At 41.4% G+C, this 18,183-nt stretch overlaps 1 protein-coding gene across 1 annotated transcript in view; it reads right to left on the bottom strand.

Annotated features, from left to right (window-relative positions):
* The window catches only part of gmds (GDP-mannose 4,6-dehydratase), a 191,215-nt gene that overhangs the window by 44,187 nt on the left and 128,845 nt on the right, over positions 1–18,183 (bottom strand). The window contains exon 8 of the mRNA XM_074636264.1: positions 910–1,028. Within this exon, the coding sequence (XP_074492365.1) occupies positions 910–1,028 (119 nt within the window). The remainder of the gene's footprint in view (positions 1–909; positions 1,029–18,183) is intronic.

Here is an 18,183-nt window from a genome sequence, read left to right as displayed (position 1 = left end):
GAGACAGAGGAGGGGACTGAGACGTGGCATTGAACAGGAGTTTTCCAAAATATCCCCTCTTTCAGACATGGAACCTGTAACATTGCTGGTTTCATTGATGACTATTCTGCTGCTTCTCAGTCCAAGAAAATCAATGCATCCCACAGTACATGTTCTCATCAATTTCATTATTCATTACATAGAATAATGAACTGTGCTGCCTATTTCATACAGGCGGGCAGTGCCAAAGCATATTTAAGAAAGTAAGACATTAGGTCGTGACTTTCATTTTGCTGTATTATATCCAACATGTTTTGCTGCCTAGCCTCGTCTCATGTGATGTAATTGTCTCTACATATTTAAATTGGCTCATCCACATTACATTTGTGGTTTGTAAGTCTTATTTCACTTACTTTTGCGTAGGAAATGAGAATTAAATCACTCATTTATTATAGTGCTCTTAAGAAGACACAAACTGTACGTTCTATGGGTGCATGCTGTGACCTTTACTTTAATGTGACGGCACTTAAATCAGACTGGAAAAGTGTTGGACGTGTTATAAAAATGTTAGTAGGTATGTCTTGTTATTGTTGTAGCTTTTATGGAAAAGTGAATGGGGGGCTTATTCATGATACGAGGGCTGCCCTCTCTTAGTCGATTAGTCGACTAATCGGTTGTTTTGGTCCTAGTCAACTAAGATTTCTTTAGTCATTTTTTATGCTTTTTATGAAACTTAGGAGCACATCTCTGATAAACACAAGATTTAAAGTGGTGCTTTTGCATGATTCTTTGTGGAGAAACTCGGCTTCACAGATCTGTCGATTGTTAGTCAACTAAGAATTTCTTTAGTCGAAGACAGCCCTACATGATACAGACATGTAAAATTGTCTGAAATGTCTGAAAAAGTATTGTGTATCTGTGTGCACTCACACAATAGTCTTCCCCACACGCGTGAAGGCCTTCTCCACAAACTCCCTCACGCTGTGCACCTCCCCCGTCGCTATGACGAAATCCTCCGGCTCCTCCTGTTGCAGCATCAGCCACATAGCCTGAAAGAGACAGACGGAGAGAGAGACAGAGGACAGAGAGGTTAAACCACTGAGAGATCATAAAGACAGTTCAGCCCTCCACACTGGAGCCTGCCCAGCTCGGTCCTGACAGACAGGAAGTGAACCTGCGACCTCTGAGCGGGGCATTCGCTTGTACCTCTGTCCTGACGTCACCGCAGGGGCTCATGGGACAAATACCGTGGGAAAGGAGGACGGAGCGCTCCCGCAGGCCCGCTGTGCCGCTGGCACACACAGAAACACACACGTGGCCGTGAGTGCACATGCACCTATGCGCGCACACACAACTGACACGGTCCAACCGCTTAAAACGACACCAAAAAGTTAATATTGCAAAGATAAAGTTCCAGAAATAAAAAGTACAGCAGCATCCGGTTCTGACTACACGGAGCAGGCAGTATTATCATTAGCCTATATACCCCAGTGAAAGCTGATAGTCTGTATCCCTTAATGGACCCAGCACTATATTAAAACAGCCAGCGAGGGCGTCTGTGCGTGGTTCCATAATATTTATGGTGAACCAGAGCCAGCAGGTCAGAGCTGCTGACCTCTGGCACGTCTAGCCTGATTAGAAGAGACTCGAAGGGGACACAAAGACAGACAGACAGACAGACAGACAGACAAATGCTCCCATCTGCACACATGCACTGACAAATCAAATCAGAACACATGCATAGTTTAAAGTGTTATTTACAGTAAGGTTGGGTATGATTTAGACTTTATTTGATTATTGATTTCAGTTCTTACTGTATGTATTTCTGGTTTGAATTCTTATTCGTAAACTATTTGAGCTAGAAAGGAAACCAAAGTGTGTTGAAACCAAAGCTACGTTCATTTTCAGTAGATTTGTGTTGACATATTCAGTGACCTGAGATTTCTGCCTCAAAGTCTGAGAAAAAACTAATTTTGATAAAACGGCCTTTAAAGATATGGATTGTAATTCCACACATTTTGCATGACACTAGGTGAATAGGGTAAAAAATGAACTAATAGATATTACCATGAAACTTACACAGTTGATTATTTACTTTAACACAATTATTTTTTGTATTACATATTTTCAGAAATTTTCTGTTTAAATATGTAAATGAGGCATTATCTAATGCTAACTTTTGGTCAATTTAGGAGAAATCTACAGACACAAATAGACAAAGTAGTAAAAATAAAAATTTAGGTTTCTGTTTTAAATATTAAGAGGAATGGTAAAAAAGAAGAAATAGATTTAGTGAGCTGATCTGATGAAGAGATTAATGCAACAGGTGGTGCTTACAGACGTTTGGGAGAACATCAAAACCCCAACACTTGATGAACGTATGTGACGCCTTTTACCTCTTCTGTTGTATGGAAAACTACTTGTTGAATGAAGTTGAAGCCACACTGTGCAGGCTATTGTAAATGGTGTCCAGCCACACTAAATTGCCGTCTGTTCTCTACAGCAGCGAGGTGGATAGGTGTGGAGCTGGTTTCCTCTCTGTCTCTACAGAGGGAACTTAAACACTTTGCCTGTCTCGTTCTCAGAGGATCACATCAGCGCTGTTTATGTGCTCTACTTGGATCCGTATTGAATGGTGTGTGTATGTGTCCTATCCAGCCACATCAGGATGTTTTATGTGATACAGTTGGACAGAGCAGAGACTGTCTGTCTCCCTGTGCACATTTAGCAGATTATGTGTTCCCTCTGCAGTAGTACTCATAGGTGTGTCTTTTGCAGAAACACACGGAAAAAAAATACTAAAAAGCTAACTTCCCAGTAGCAGCCCCTACTAGCTTCAATGTTGATCACACCCCACGAAAAAAAAGCACATGAGGGAAACACCCTCTTGATGATTGAGCATGAATGTGCTGACTAGATTTCATAGCAATTTGCCCATTATATATAGACATTTCATTTGCAAAAGTAGTATATTTTGTTTTTTGTTTTTTTCATGAACTATGGTGTTGATCAAGAGTGAAAATTTAATCTGACAGTGGTCCCAGATGGAGGGTCAGAAAATCATAATAATAATCTTCTTGGGACCATGAATATTTCAAGTTTTCATGGCACCATGGCCATTAGAAATGTTGCGTACAAAGTTTATATTTAATGTGTTAGTGTTGCTAAAGGAAAGCTTATAGAGTGTACAAAATGAGAAATGGTTCATTCTCTGGGGAGCAGGAATACATCGTTTTACTTTATGGCAATCTTCTCATAATATTTTCAAATATCTTGTGTATGAGCAACATTTAAACCTGTGACAATGGCGACGGATGAAAGGTCAGGGGCGTCACCATTAGGAATTATGTTTTGGGGACCATGCACATCGATACCAAACTTCATGGCAATGGACCAAATTGTCAATCAGAAGTACTGACAGATCAAGTGTTGTGACACTCACTCAGTACTAAAGTACTGTATGTGCCGATTGTGGTATTGTGAAAGCACATGCCTGCTCTGAAACACACTCATTCACACACACACACACACACACACACACACACACACACACACACACACACATACACACACACACACACCAGCAGCGGTGGAATGCTCCTCCTCGGGGAGGCGAGGCCATCCTATCTCAGGATCGTTCAGGGTCGACTGACCGCTCAGCGCTGACGGCTCCTCTGAGCCTGACCCCTCACCCTCCGGCCCCTGATGAACACACCAGATTCTCACACCGCTACATGAGCCAATAATATCACCTCCTCCTCGGTGCAGGACTGACAGCGGAACAAACGAATCAGAGCATGTTCAATTTTCCACGACCAGAGCGCCATCAGAATCAGTGTTTCCCAATTATTTCCACATTTTGTGCTTTTTAAGCTGACAGGAGAATTAAAATATCTGACAATACCATGTGCATCCTCACATATTCGCATGCACAAGATAAACAAAACAGGGACCCACTAATAGAAAAACAGTTCCATGGCGCTAGGTCTAAAACTGCACAGGGAACATACAGTATATAGAGACTGAATGGTTAAAAACATACATGGAAATTGTCTTCTTTTTATTACCATATATAATAAAGCAAAGCAGCGTTTCAGCACATGTAGGACTATACGCCAGCACTAGTCCTGAATAAATCGATTAGCTGGTTAATGCACTGACAGAATTACGGTAAGTAATTAAATATGAATAAGTAAAAAAAATAAAAAAATAATATACATATATATATACATATATATAGATATATATATACACATACATATATCTATATATATACTGTATATATACGTATATATATATATATATACATATACGTATATATATATATATACACATATATATACATATACATATATATACATATACACATATTTATATATCATTTTATTTATCTTTGGGCTTTGGACTTTTGGTCAAACAAAACAAGCAATTTATAGAAATGTTGATGGTAATTTTAACAATTTTTTGGGCCATTTTCTACATCAAACATTTAATCCAACAAAATAATTTATTGATAATGAAAAAAAATCATTACATGCAGCCTGACATATTACAATAAAATATTTAAAAAAAGATAAACAGTACAGGCCATAGATCTAGCCTAAGAATTTAATCAGATATGAATTCACATTCTGCCATTTTAAAATAATTCAACCTTTCCGTTCTCGATGTGAGCAGGATTAATTATCACTGGAAACGGTGGAATATCAAACACTGACATCTACACTGTAATACTGTTTTGATCATGTTGACTGGCTGATTATTTGAACTTGTAATGAAGCAGGCTCTTTCCCTTCTCCTGTGGACCTCTCTCTGCTGATGAATGTATGGCCTGCAGTAAACTGGATGGCCGTGATGATGGGAGCTGGGAACGCGGCTCGGCTCCTCTCGCAGCCAGAGAAAATGTTTACGGCCAGAGCTGAGTGATATGGCCTCTGCTGATTTTTAACTGGGCAATGTGATAAATAATACGATGTGTACTTTTCTGCTCGTTGTAGTAAAATCATGGGAGACTGTGGTTCATTCCTCTCCCCCCGTTCAGGGATAACAGCTAAGGGGAAAGTGCTGGCTTCACTGCGGGTATTCCCACATTCAACTCTCATCTTTTTCTCAAACTCTTTTACATCCGCCCCCTCTTCTTTTACCTTTAGGCCCCTTTCTCCTCCCTTTCCCCCTCTCCTGCCCCCTCCTCCCTCCACCAGTCTCTCTCAGGATTTCTCTGCTTCATTAGCTATCTGATAAACAGCTCAGAGGTTCAGCCCTTCACACTGATCCCGCACCTTCCTGTTCACATGGCCACAGGATGACCCCCATCACGCACTCGCCACTCGACTCCAGCCCAGAGACAGACACTGACCCCTGCAACCACCCGCAACCCCTTTACCTGAATTATACTCTGACACACACACACAAGGGGAAACCTGGTGACCAAAGTTCAAATGCTGTGTTTTTGTTCAGAGACTGTAGAAAAACATGGATGTCTATAAAGTCTGTGGCAGTGTAAGTTTCTGATGGGAATGTTTTGAAATCTGTATTTTGGTTTATCTCTCGTTGGCATCTGTGTCAGTTTGACTACCAGGGGACAAAACATTTAACATATAGGCAACTAATCAATTTTTAGATGTGGTTACAAGTTGGTAAAATACCCAGACTTTAGAGATGCAACGATTAATTGATTAATTGATTACCGATAATTAATCGCCAACTATTTTGATATGCAATTAATCGGTTTGAGTAATTGTTTAAGAAAAAAAGAATACCAGTTATGACTACATCAAATCGAAAAAGGCAGTAATTCTTCACAAATCAGCAACTTTTGATGCACAGAAACAGCCACTTTAATACAGTTCGAGTTTTCATGGCTTCAGCATTCAGCTGTGGTGGCTGCCACTTTTTTTCTGAATGTGTATTATATTTAATTTAATCCTTTCCATATGCCCCTGTTAGATAGAGCGCAGATAGAGCACAACCAGAGCTACTGGGCTGCGGGAAAATCCCTGGTACAAACCAACGGCAGTCTGCTGACTCAGAATACTTCTGCAGGTCACACAGTGCACTCTCACCACTGTGATACCAACGGCTGCAAACATGCTGTTACAGACCCCAAACTCTGTATTGCTTATGCCAAACATCTGCTAATGTGAATGGAACAGAATGTCATAATTTATCAATCCATGTAGGTTCATTTTTCCTAGATTAGATGCTATTACATACAGGATCTTTAAATAAACAAACAAGTAGGTGTCTTCCTCGAAGACACTTCAGCAACCCACACTCCAAACCACAGCTTAAGCGATGACTTCTCTGAACCTCCCTCCTCTGCAGCCAGCTGACCCCTCCAGCCTCCCCTTCACCCTCCTGTCTGTCTCGCCTCCCTCCCAGCATCCCAGGCTGTTACGACCCCTCGCTCCTCCGTCTCTGGCTGCTTGACTACAGCTGACATGTGGCATGGCTCATGGTAAACACTTAATGGAGCTGCTATTACGGCCGCGGAAAGCCATCAGCCCCAATCACAGCCTGCTAATGCCATTAACCCCAGGGTTTCACACACACACACACACACACATGTGGACACAGGTATCCACATGTGGGCAAATGCATAAACATAGACACACTTTCTACCTCACCCACACATGCAAACATATAACAAAGACGTGTTTACATGAAACCACAAATGCACTCATGTAGGGATTCATTCACATACCTGCACATATAAATGGTCTTTAATTTCTAATCACATAAAGCCACATGAGTCCGTCTGAATCCTTACAACAGACATTGTATTCTCACAATCTAACATGATGGTGTAGCGCTGAGAGTTTTGGAGAAGCTGCAATTCCATGTCTTCCCCACTACAGACCTCGACCAGAGGCGGCTTTTCCACATCATTAGTAGCTTAAGAGCTTCTCAGCTCTGTTCCACAACATGCTCGCACAGCTGCCAGAAAAGAATGTTAAAGCCTGAAAAATCAGAAGAAAAGTGCTCTTATTTTGGCGTGGACCAGAGGGGAAGTCTTGAATTGGAGCAGACGCAGCTCCGGCCCGCTGGCCCCACCTCATACCGCTGATAATGAGATTAATGAGCTGCACTCACAGCTATGATACAAGACATTCATGCATCGCGGTGCCGTGTCGCACTACTCGGGCTCAAACATAGTCTCGCTCATGTACGTCATACGTTGGTGTTATCAGCTGGTCTTTTCGGACCCACATCCATCAAGGCCACTACTCCCCGGATACACTGGCAATCATCTGCAGCCATCTCGTCCTGAGATTAGGCAAATAGTATTGAAATTACGACCTCAGAAGGCACCAAAACAGATACCACACTGAGGCCAGATAACATCCTACTACATACTGTAGATGTTTACATATGACTATATTTAGCAGCTATATTAATACAGCTCTATTTGCGTCACAACAATTCAGAGAATTACAAACACCTTGAGTTGCTTCCTCTACGTTCTCATACACAGATCTCAATCTTGACTCCAGTTTTAGTTTTTAAAACTGGGTAATGGTTGAATCCAAATCTCATCTTTATAAATAACAAATACTTTGTACTTGTTGTGTAACTGCTTTTTGTATATAACTTCCAGGGCCATCATGAAAAGATGCTGCAGCGGGTAAGACCGTGTCCATAAGGAGGCTAAACTTGAAAACATATTTTTCTCCCAGCTTTGGCCTGCCATCGACACTAAATCTTTCATACCTAAAAACAATAATGTGGTCCAAAGTGGATATACCCACAGACTGTATATATAAAGTGTCTGTAGTCACCGTGACGTCACACGGTAGCCATGCCCTAAAGCATACTCTCGCTATATGGTTTATTTGACTCTAAATGGGACCATAATTTACTAAATGAACATCATGCTGCATTGATGAAGACTAGAAACTAGCGATTGAGACCATAAACTCATGTTTATAATGTTTACTGAGGTAATAAATCAAGTGAGATGTAAGGTCATTTTCTCATAGACTTCTATACAATCAGACTTCTTTTTGCAACCAGAGGAGTCGCCCCCTGCTGGTTATTAGAAAGAATGCAAGTTTAAGGCACTTCAGCATTTGCTTCACTTTTCAGACCCGGAAGTTGCCCTCTGGATATACCCAAGTTTACCAGTGAGGTGCAGCAACAGACTTTCGGTCTATAACCTGGATTCATCTATAGTGGTTCAGCAGTCTGACAACAGTAAAATATGTCAATAACAACACCTGAACTACAGATGGGTTAAGCTCCTAGAACACTAGATAAATGATCACAGGGGGTAACTTATCCTGCACAATTTGAACTTTGCAAAGATAAATCATGTCACCAAACATTCTTAATGTGTCGCAACTTTGAGCTGCAGTTTAAAGTGCTGCAGTGAACGGCTCTCGAGCATGCACAAACAGAGCAACGCTGTCTTTCAATTTGGTCTTTCACCATCATCCACATTTTTCGGCAATGAGTTGATCACCATTAGCCTTGCATTTTGGCAACCAGTCTCTTTGCGGTATCGTCCCCTTAAGGGATTTAAGTGTTACGTGCTCCTCTACAGAGATATAAAAAATATACAACCGTCATATGTGTTTGAAGGGCATTGTCATTTGTGTTTGCATACTCGTGTAGAATTTGTTCAGCAAACCGGGCTGTGAGCTCTTAGAGAGAAGCGGCGGGACGAACTCTGCCTGTATCACATAGACAGCCATTTGACGAGTGGGTATGTTTGCCACCTGAGCGAACAGAGAGTGTATGAAGTTACATACAAGTGACTGACAACACATTGTGAGTGTGTCTGTCTGTGTGTTAAACAGCATTCCACAACAGTGAAGGATAATCCCAAACACCGGATTAGAGAAGAATGGACACGTTTGACAGCTTCCTCTCAAACTGTGCTCTCAAAGGATCCTTTGTTCTTTGAGCGTCCTCGCCGTAATACACATAATGCACACCTTTACATATATACACACACACACACACACGTACACACAGCCCCTCTGGGCTCTGACAAGGTGTTTGTAACTTTAAGAATATGCTAAGTGGTATCTCATAAACCAGGTGATTTGAGTCCTCGCTGCCTCTCTAAACAGCGTATCACATAACAACTCCACAGCGCCGCCAAAACAACACTGACACACGATCCGTATCAATACAAACATTTGAACACTGCCAAAATGTGTCCGTATCGAGTATCCAAGTGTTTTTGAAACTTGACACAATTCTTTGATTAGATATTCCAGATCTAAATCAGGGAACTTTTCTAACTTTGGACTATATTTTTTAGGTAAAGTCAGAACAGTGATACATTTGAACCGTTTGGTATATTTTGTTGAATGAAGAAAAAAAGATTAAAACATGTTTATATGTTAACTACGGTATTATTTTGGTGTCGGTACCACATCTAAGGTATCATACTGACAAGATATCAAAACATCTCAGCCCTAAGACTTCAAAGCACCAAATTAAAGCGGTGTAGGTCTAGGCTTATATAACTAAAGCTACTTGAATGATAATCACGTTGAAGAGAAAAATAAGAGTTAAAGTCCCAAAATACATTTTGTTAGTCATATTATATTGTATATATATTTGTAACACTATAGCAAAACAACCAATCAGATCTTTTTATATTAACATATTTTCACACCTTTAGAATAATAAGATTTCTCAGAAACAATGAAGCGGTTTATACCATTGGATATATGACACTGAGCACTACTAGACTGTACACATATTAGGGGCCAAATGTTGACAAGAATATTTCCCAAACAAAACCTTTATATTCATTACAAAATAATATCCAATTTCAACTGAACATGTGTTCACTGTACGCATCTCCTTGAACAATAAACAAAGCCACAGGATCACCCAACCATGAATAGAGTTATTCTGTTTCCACTGCATGGTACGGCACGGCACGGCTCTACTCAACTCGACTTGCTCTTTTATGGTTTTCCATTGAGCAAAAGTTGTAGTTGGTACCCGGTACTTTTTCTGGGACCACCTCGGTTAAGGTTCCAAGTGAGCTGAGCCGATACTAGACGGTGGAGTTAAAACACAGCAGACCACTGATTGGTCAGAGAGAATCGTCAGTAGCGCAACACAGGACATCCTGCACAAACACGCCATTTTTAAATAGCCAAGTTACTGTCAATGTTTTTATTCACTAGTCACTATTATTCTAAAAGACGACAGCCCACAAAACTACACCGTACACTACAATTGACGAAGCGCACAGGTTCCTTTGTTTGGTTGCCGATGAAAGGATTCAGAGTGTTGCTATGATGTCACATCAGTTTAACAAGAGGTCGCTATGGCGATCAGCTGAGAATCCCGCCTACACTGAGGGGGTACTGTCCGCAGTGGAAAACTAAATAGAGAAAAGGACCTGGTACCAAAACTGAGTCGAGTCGAACCGTGCAGTGGAAATGAGGCATTAGTGTCCTTAAAATAACAATACAGTATGCCCAGTGGGTCTTTTGATACACAAAAACATCAAGACTAGCCTATTTCATGAAATGATGTTGCATTAAACAGTATTTCCTGTGACACTACTCACAATCGCCCATAACAACGTGACAACACAAAAAAACTCACATGCTTCTCAAATTGGGCCAGCAGAGACATTCAGTCTGAGACTCCGTGACTAAGTCCTGCCATCCGTTATAAACCAGTACAGATAAAACCAGCTGGTAAAAATAAAATAAACCAGCCGGTAAAAATAACATTTAAATGAATCTCAGTTTAGCACAATGAAGGCCAACACCCTTTCAACAGGCAGCCAGAGGGGCCAGATCTCAAGCACTGAAATGGAGAGTGGTGGGCTAACATTCCACGAGTTCCTGCGTAGAGAAAGTTTCATCCAATGAGTTATCTTTTCCAACATATTTTATGTGACTTGACTCAGTTATGTTTCACTACAATCTCTTTTCTCATATAAGGACTACTTTTGTAATTCTGCATCCCACAATCTCTGATGCTCTTGTAGTGAGTCAGTAAAGGGCAGGGGTGGATTTGGCAGAACCATGATTCGGACCAGACCAGGAGAAATTGGGCCAGGCCAAACCAGGGAAGGCTAGGCCATATCAGCCCAAACAAGACCGCTTTCAAAACCCTATTCTGCGTAAATACAAGTAAGAACCTCAATCATTCAATTTAGGTCTACATTTACGCACGCACACACACGCACTGAGTGACATGCTAGTATGCACAGCTAACTTTCCCAGGCTCCACCTCAGGGAGCACACATCATCCAAATGGCTGCTATGGAGCTGTGATTTTTAGCAGAACAGCTTTTTTTCTGTTACTGAGCCCCCTATTTTTAGAGATGGCTGAAATTATTAAACCCCCTTCCCTTTCACCCACATACACACTCCTCTTCCTCCTCCCCTCTCTCCTCTCTCCTGTTGTGTTTTGACCAAAAAAGTCATAGACTGCAGCGTGTTTCCTCGTCAGACAGACCGTCTGGACATCGAATCGAAGACAGACAAGGCTATATTTACAGTCTGACTTCACCCCCGAACGCACATACGCACACAGAGACCCATGCACACGCTGCTGCTATAACATGGTCGGGGGATGACGCAGGGATGACCGCATCTCGGCGCTGTCTGTTTCACCCTGACCATGTTCTGCTGGCCGGGCCACACAGCGGTGGTTGACCTCAGAGGATGCTCTCTCGAAGACAACAGCCCGTTACCATGAAGAGGTCGCAGAGTCTGACAGATGAGGGAGATCGCAGTCGATCATAGCGAGTCCAGAACATTTTATTCACACAGTGATGCTTCTGGTGGGTCCCCAAAGTATGTTAAATCAAGACTGTGTCCAAGGGAAAGACAATTTAAAGGAACATACCAACATTTTGAGGGTTTTTAATCATTAGATAAGAAAATCACTCCTGTCATCTGTAAATAAACAAAAAAATGTAAATGATAATTTACGGTTTTAGTTACATCTTAGCACTATTTTTTGGTGAATAACAACTAGGAGCAATAACTTTCCACACAGTGAGGATGCCAGGTCAGATACCATCATATCAGCACAGAGAGCTACACCAAAGTCTAACACCAACGCGATCTGGCAACCCACACTATAGCTGGAGAGACACTGCGCAGACGGGCACATGAATTGTTATTTGTTACACTACTGCTGAACTACAAAGTCTGAGCTAAAAATTATGTCCACTATTTTTCAGAGTTTTTTTCTCGTAAATTTACGACTTTATAATCTCGCAAATTTGTGAGTTTTTTCTCGTAAATTTGCCACTTCAATCTCAGAGGATATCCAAGTTATTTATGACTTTAATCTCGGAAATTCTGTTTTTTCTTGGAATATAACTCCCCTCCCCAGGTTTCCGATTTTTTAAATTTATTTTTTTAACTGCAATGGTCCTAATATGCTGTCATAGATTCTTGTTGTAAACTTTTTTTTAATTCAACTATCACCTTTGTTTAATACTCATTATAACAAACACTTAACAAGCAACATAAATATTAAAGCTCTTACACACCTATTGTCCACCCCCACAGGTGTTTTGCCTGATTAAACCTCCTATAGCATAACGCTGCCCAACTCATAATCACACAAGCATTATCCTAAAAGCCAGACAATTTGATTTTGTTGCAGCTAGAGGGAACATTTTTTGGTTCATTTTAATGACACAAGTGTGTTTGAAAGGATTGTTTAGGGGATTAGTAAAACAAACGGAAAGGATGCACTCGTTAGGACTTCTGTCAACAGCAGACAATCTGTCTTCCTGTGAGCAGTCAGCTGTAACAACTGAGCTTTGTTAACATAGCAAGGAAGCAAAGTTAACTGATGTACAGTAGGCTGCCACAGTCTTTAAACTGTTGTTTATGAATAGTCTGAAAGAGTCTGAAAGAACGGAATTAAATAAAATATGGGGGCTGCCCACTCTTAGTCGATTAATCGGTTGTTTTGGTCTTAGTCGACTAAGACTTCTTAAGTTGATGAGTAATTTTTAATGCTTTTTCATGCCGACTGACTTATATCCAAGAAATAATGAATGAAGAATAATGAATTGGTGATATTTCTGATAACAAGCAGTCACTATGTCTTCTTATTGGAATTTCTGAGGCTGAGGTCTTTAACTTCAGTAGGTGTTTTCATCAGACACGCAGGCTTTCAACACAGTTCTTCTCCAAACAAACTACTGTCGCAGCTGATGAAAACATGAGAGAATGTTGTTTTTCTGGCTAAGACGCATCAGCTCCAGCCCTAAGAGTTTACAACACTCTGGTTCAGTGATGCACCACAACAATTTCTTACAGATCATACAAACATGTAGACAGATACATTGCCCACCTCTTTAAGTCATATTCATGCCATCAATCAAGCCTGCACCCGATCCTTTTGATATCATCAGCGTGTTTGTACATCTAAACATAGCCACATGCACGGGGAAGTCCACAAAAACACAAGCACACACTTGAACTTGACTGTGACCTCTGGCTGCATGAACAGTGAGTCCTCAGTAAACAATCTTTCCATGTTTTCACCAGAGGAAGGGAAGGGGGCTCATAAAGACTGTCATTCACTATTTAAAACACACACTGCAAACTAAATCGCCCATGCACGCACACACACACACACACACACACACACACACACACACACACACACACACAGGTTGGGCCCGGCTCCATGCATCGTGGACAGAGCTGCTGATTCTTGGAGCCCTGCGATAGCGTCATTTTTACACCGTGAGAACATGAGAAACACATTTCTCAAAGGAGCCCTCTCATTTGCCGTGGGTGTGTTACCATTTTTGGGAGGAGAAAGTGGGGGACAGGAACACACACACATGCACACCAGTTAAGTTAAGAGTTAAGTTAAATATAGTGGCTACATGATAATCTGTCAGAGCTGGGTTATGAATAGGATAAAGAGGATGTGAAAGGCGTTTAAAATAGTCGTTTTCAGATTTTCTGGACTTTATTTAACTGTGCTGTAACCCAGTATATCACACACGCATATGTATACACACACACACACACAAACACACATCCTTGTCTGTCAGAGAGAGTATCAATAGCAGAGGGACGAGTGATGCTGGTCCAGAAAAGCACTTTATTTATTTTGCCCTCTTTGAACGGGCAGGAAGGAAAACAAGCATCAGCAGGAGGAGGAGAGCGATGTAAACGCTGCCTCTCGACTTAACGGACGCACTGATTTACTTCTATATCTCTCACCATGCACCACAGACTGCCTACAGAATGGAATATCACAGCAGCTACTTCCTAGAGGGGAAAATCTGCAGGGAGATGGAGTACGTGCACAGACTATATGAAACACATTTCCAAAGAGGAATGGTGAACCCTGAAAGGATGGGATGGAGAACAGGGCATCAATTTGTAAATTATATTAGAGGGGAAAGAAGTGGTTGCTTAATCGATTAGTCAGTCAACGTTTTTGTCAACTTGAATCAAGTCACTTATCAAGGAAAATGTCAAATGTTAACTGGTTCCAGCCTCTCAAATGTGAACATTTGCTGTCTTTATATCATTCTAAATTGAATAGCTTTGAGCTTTGGCCATTTGTTGGATAAAACAAATACTTTAAATCATTTCCTAGGACTTAGGAATTTTTTTTAGACTTTTTAAAACGATTTTTCTTTTACATTTAATAGAATAGAGAAATAAGTGATAATAAAAATAGTTGTTAGTTGCAGCATAAGTTATACCTAACTTGTTATCAGAACTGTTTGATACTTATTTTACATTTAAATGCACTTTTATCACAAAGTTTATTTTATCTTTTTGTATTTTGATCAACAATTTTCCTTCAAATCAGTTGTTCAGTTTTAGGATCTCAGTATGTTTCACATGGAACTACAATACGTTTTGGTTCAATTTTTCAGAAGAAGTGAAGGGGGGAATTATGTTGTATTTAGGATAATATGAACAGTCTCTTATAAATTCACTCAGTAAACTCTGTGAGATGATGTTCCCTCCCTTGCTGCTTACAATCAGAGTATAAGGTCACACCTATAACTGGGACCATCATACTGACTGCTCTCAAACGCTGCAGAAAGTAAAAAGAAATCAGTTGGCAAGAAACCTTCATAAAGTCAAAGCTGGTTGGCTATTGTATCTTATCATCTGTCTTATTTATAAAGAAGGTGGTGACGGCACTGGAGGACAGGCAGAACTACGTGAAGGGAGTGCAACTGTCCATAAGGGCTGCACACAAGACAAAAAAGGAGCGCTCCCCTTCTGCTATCCTCATCCATTCATCCCACTGCATCACTGCACCATCATGCCACCCTCAACTAACAACTACACCGTCTAATAAGAAAGAAAAATGTTTTAAATATCAAGATTTAAGCAATGTAAAGCAGCGACCTTGGTCGGACGGAAGCGGGGGTGTGTTTTGTAATTTTTCCCTCCCTGAAATCGAGATGTGTGAAGTGGAGATAACACCGTACACAACACAGGAAGCTAATTTTACGTATGTTTTGTTATCGGTGATGGTGTAATGTGATTACACTGCAACAGAGAGTCTGACAGCGGGAGATAGATGCAGTTTGAACTGTGGGAGTTGTAATATTTTTAGTCTTTCCACGAAAACTGAAAACAGATAACACCATGGGAAACTGGAATCAGACAGACCAGATGAACAGATGAGTGATGTATGTATGTTTGTTTGTTTGTTTGTTTGTGGAACAAAAAGGAAGAAAGGAAAGGAGACAGAGACTCAGAGATTCAATGGAAGTAAAAGTGAAGAGTTTAAGTGAGAAACCAGAAGCAGGGGAGACAGCGAGGGGGCGGCGAGTAAACTGTATGGGGTGTCAGTCCGGGCTATCTTTGTGAATTGAATTTCCAGACTTCCTCAACGGGTTGAGTTTAAACTTTGACCCAGAGACACATGACCTCTGACCTCGAGGAGCAGCGCTGCTAGAAGAAGACTCCGTTTACACTGTTAAGGCTCATAAACGCTCCGCTGCTTCTCGTCTGTCATTCAGAACAATGCCTGCTTTCCTCTTCACAGAGTGTGTGTGTGCGTGTCTACGCTGGGCTCAGCCTCTCTGCTTAGAATACGGTTCCAGCCGCAGTGATCTCGTATGAGATTCTATCGGCCTGTTTACTGGTTCCCTGCTCCCCTGCGGCCAGTACATCGCTTACAAATTGGACAATCAAGAGCAGGTGTGCGTATGAGATACGAATGTGTGTGTGTGAACGACTGCAGCCCAGTTTTTAATGGGACTACATCCTCTCCCCTCCTCAAATCTCCACTGCAGGTGGAACTCCTCCCCTGGTGAATGCAGGGTGCACACAGGGGCCCAGCCTGTAAACTTTAACGGTATTTTGTCACATATTTAAGAAAGCTGTTAGTGTATTTATGGAGGTGCAGGGGCCACGGGCCCCCCGCGGGCTGCCGTCCAAACGAGGGCCATGTTGGATTGATTAGGCGGTCTGGGAGAGGCTGCACCAACAGTTTGGAGGGCAGATCTTACACTGCAATCAATGGATGTTTCTTTCTTTTTTCGTCTAGCAAGAAGGTTGTGAATTTATTCCGACTGAGGCCATTTTTGAGGGCATTTCCACGTCCGTTTGAGTTTTCTACAGCTATTGCATTTTTTTTTACATCCTCAACCCATCCCAATTCAACTCAATGCCAATAATCCTTGTTTTCGTTCAGTGCAGGACGGGACAGACATGGTCAAGAGATCGATGCGATACACTGTCCAGCTTAGTCTGACTGTCAGATCCAGAGTCTTTTCCATGTGTTAGCCATGGATGCTTTATGTCAGCCTCATCTCCCTTGGAATTAAGTTCATATTGTATTGTCATTCTGCAGCATACTATTCCTGTCCAATGTCAATGTTCAGTGCCAATGAAGGAAGCGGTGTGTCCTCTTTGCAGTGAGACAGAAGCTATAGGTGGGGGTGTCAGAGTGGTGAGTGGGCACATGGAAAGTACAGCTTTACGTGGAAAACGAGTTTGTATTTAGTCTTAAAATTGTGTATTTTCCATCCCTGTCTCCCACAAAATCATGTTCCAATACAACTAAACTGCATTCTCATTACATTTTGAGGGAAACATATTTTCTCCCAAATAACATCGCAGTTTTAAACAAGAAGTCAACGTTGTAAACAAAACAAAAAATGCAACAACACTACTTAGTTGGGTTTGGCAACAAAACTGCTTGGTTAGGTTGAGTAAAAAAAACATCATAGTTTGTCTTAAAAGTGAACGTTGACTTTTAGTTTCACACGGGACATGAACAGCGGTCCCCCGGGGAAAAATGTTGTTTGACCCATCCACCTCCCCACCCGCGCACCCGTAGTGGACTTTCTTGCTTTTTCACTTGTTATTAGACCACGTAACTTTCACTAACGTTATTATCCCATGTAAATTTCATTAACGGTCGCTTGATAAACTACGTCACCTGCTCGGCGTGTCACTCATACTACATCACTTGTAGCGGCCTTCCATAAACTACAGAGTACTACTACTGTATTTGTAATACGTCAAAGACATACATAATTCGCACCAAAATACGTTTCCCTCCAAACGTAATTGGAATGCAGTTTAGTTGTTAGGGGATGTATTGTTTAGGAGACAGGGCTGTTTTTTTCACCATGCCCATAATGCTGCCTAAACTTCATCACACCGTTGAAGGAAAAGTAGATTAAAAAATGTCAGAATTTAACATAATGTGGGTTTCACAGAATCGTCCAACATCAACGCTGTCTGACGAGTGGTTTGCCTTATCTTCATATGCTGAGACAACACTGATAAAGTACTGCTGGGTGAGGTGATGGAGGTGAGGGTTGTGAGATGGTCGGGGTCTTTGGGGACAGCTGGGAAACCGCACATTCATCATTTTCACAAAACATGAAGCGGGCACAACATAATATTTTAAAAACAGATAAAATCCCCTTCCATCCTCTTTATCTCTCTTTTGGGTGACTATTGATTCATTAACGTTATCTGACCACCGCAGCAGGAGCAAAGGGAGCCATGAAACACACACACACACACACACACAAACACAAAAACACTCACCATTTCCTGAAACACACACGCACACACACACAAGTTTCCTGTGGGAATTTGTTTTCAAATCAGCTATCTTTGATCACCTGCTGCCAGCCTCGTCCTCTGGCTTCTATAACGTCATTAAAACATCACGGTCTAATACAGAAACCAGAGAGAAAGAGAGGGCTGTGTGGACAAAAAGACAAAAAGTTGGATGGGA

The sequence above is a fragment of the Sebastes fasciatus genome, chromosome 5 (assembly GCF_043250625.1).
Source record: "Sebastes fasciatus isolate fSebFas1 chromosome 5, fSebFas1.pri, whole genome shotgun sequence".
NCBI classification, from domain to species: Eukaryota; Metazoa; Chordata; class Actinopteri; order Perciformes; family Sebastidae; genus Sebastes; species Sebastes fasciatus.
This window is presented reverse-complemented; position numbering and strand designations above follow the sequence as displayed.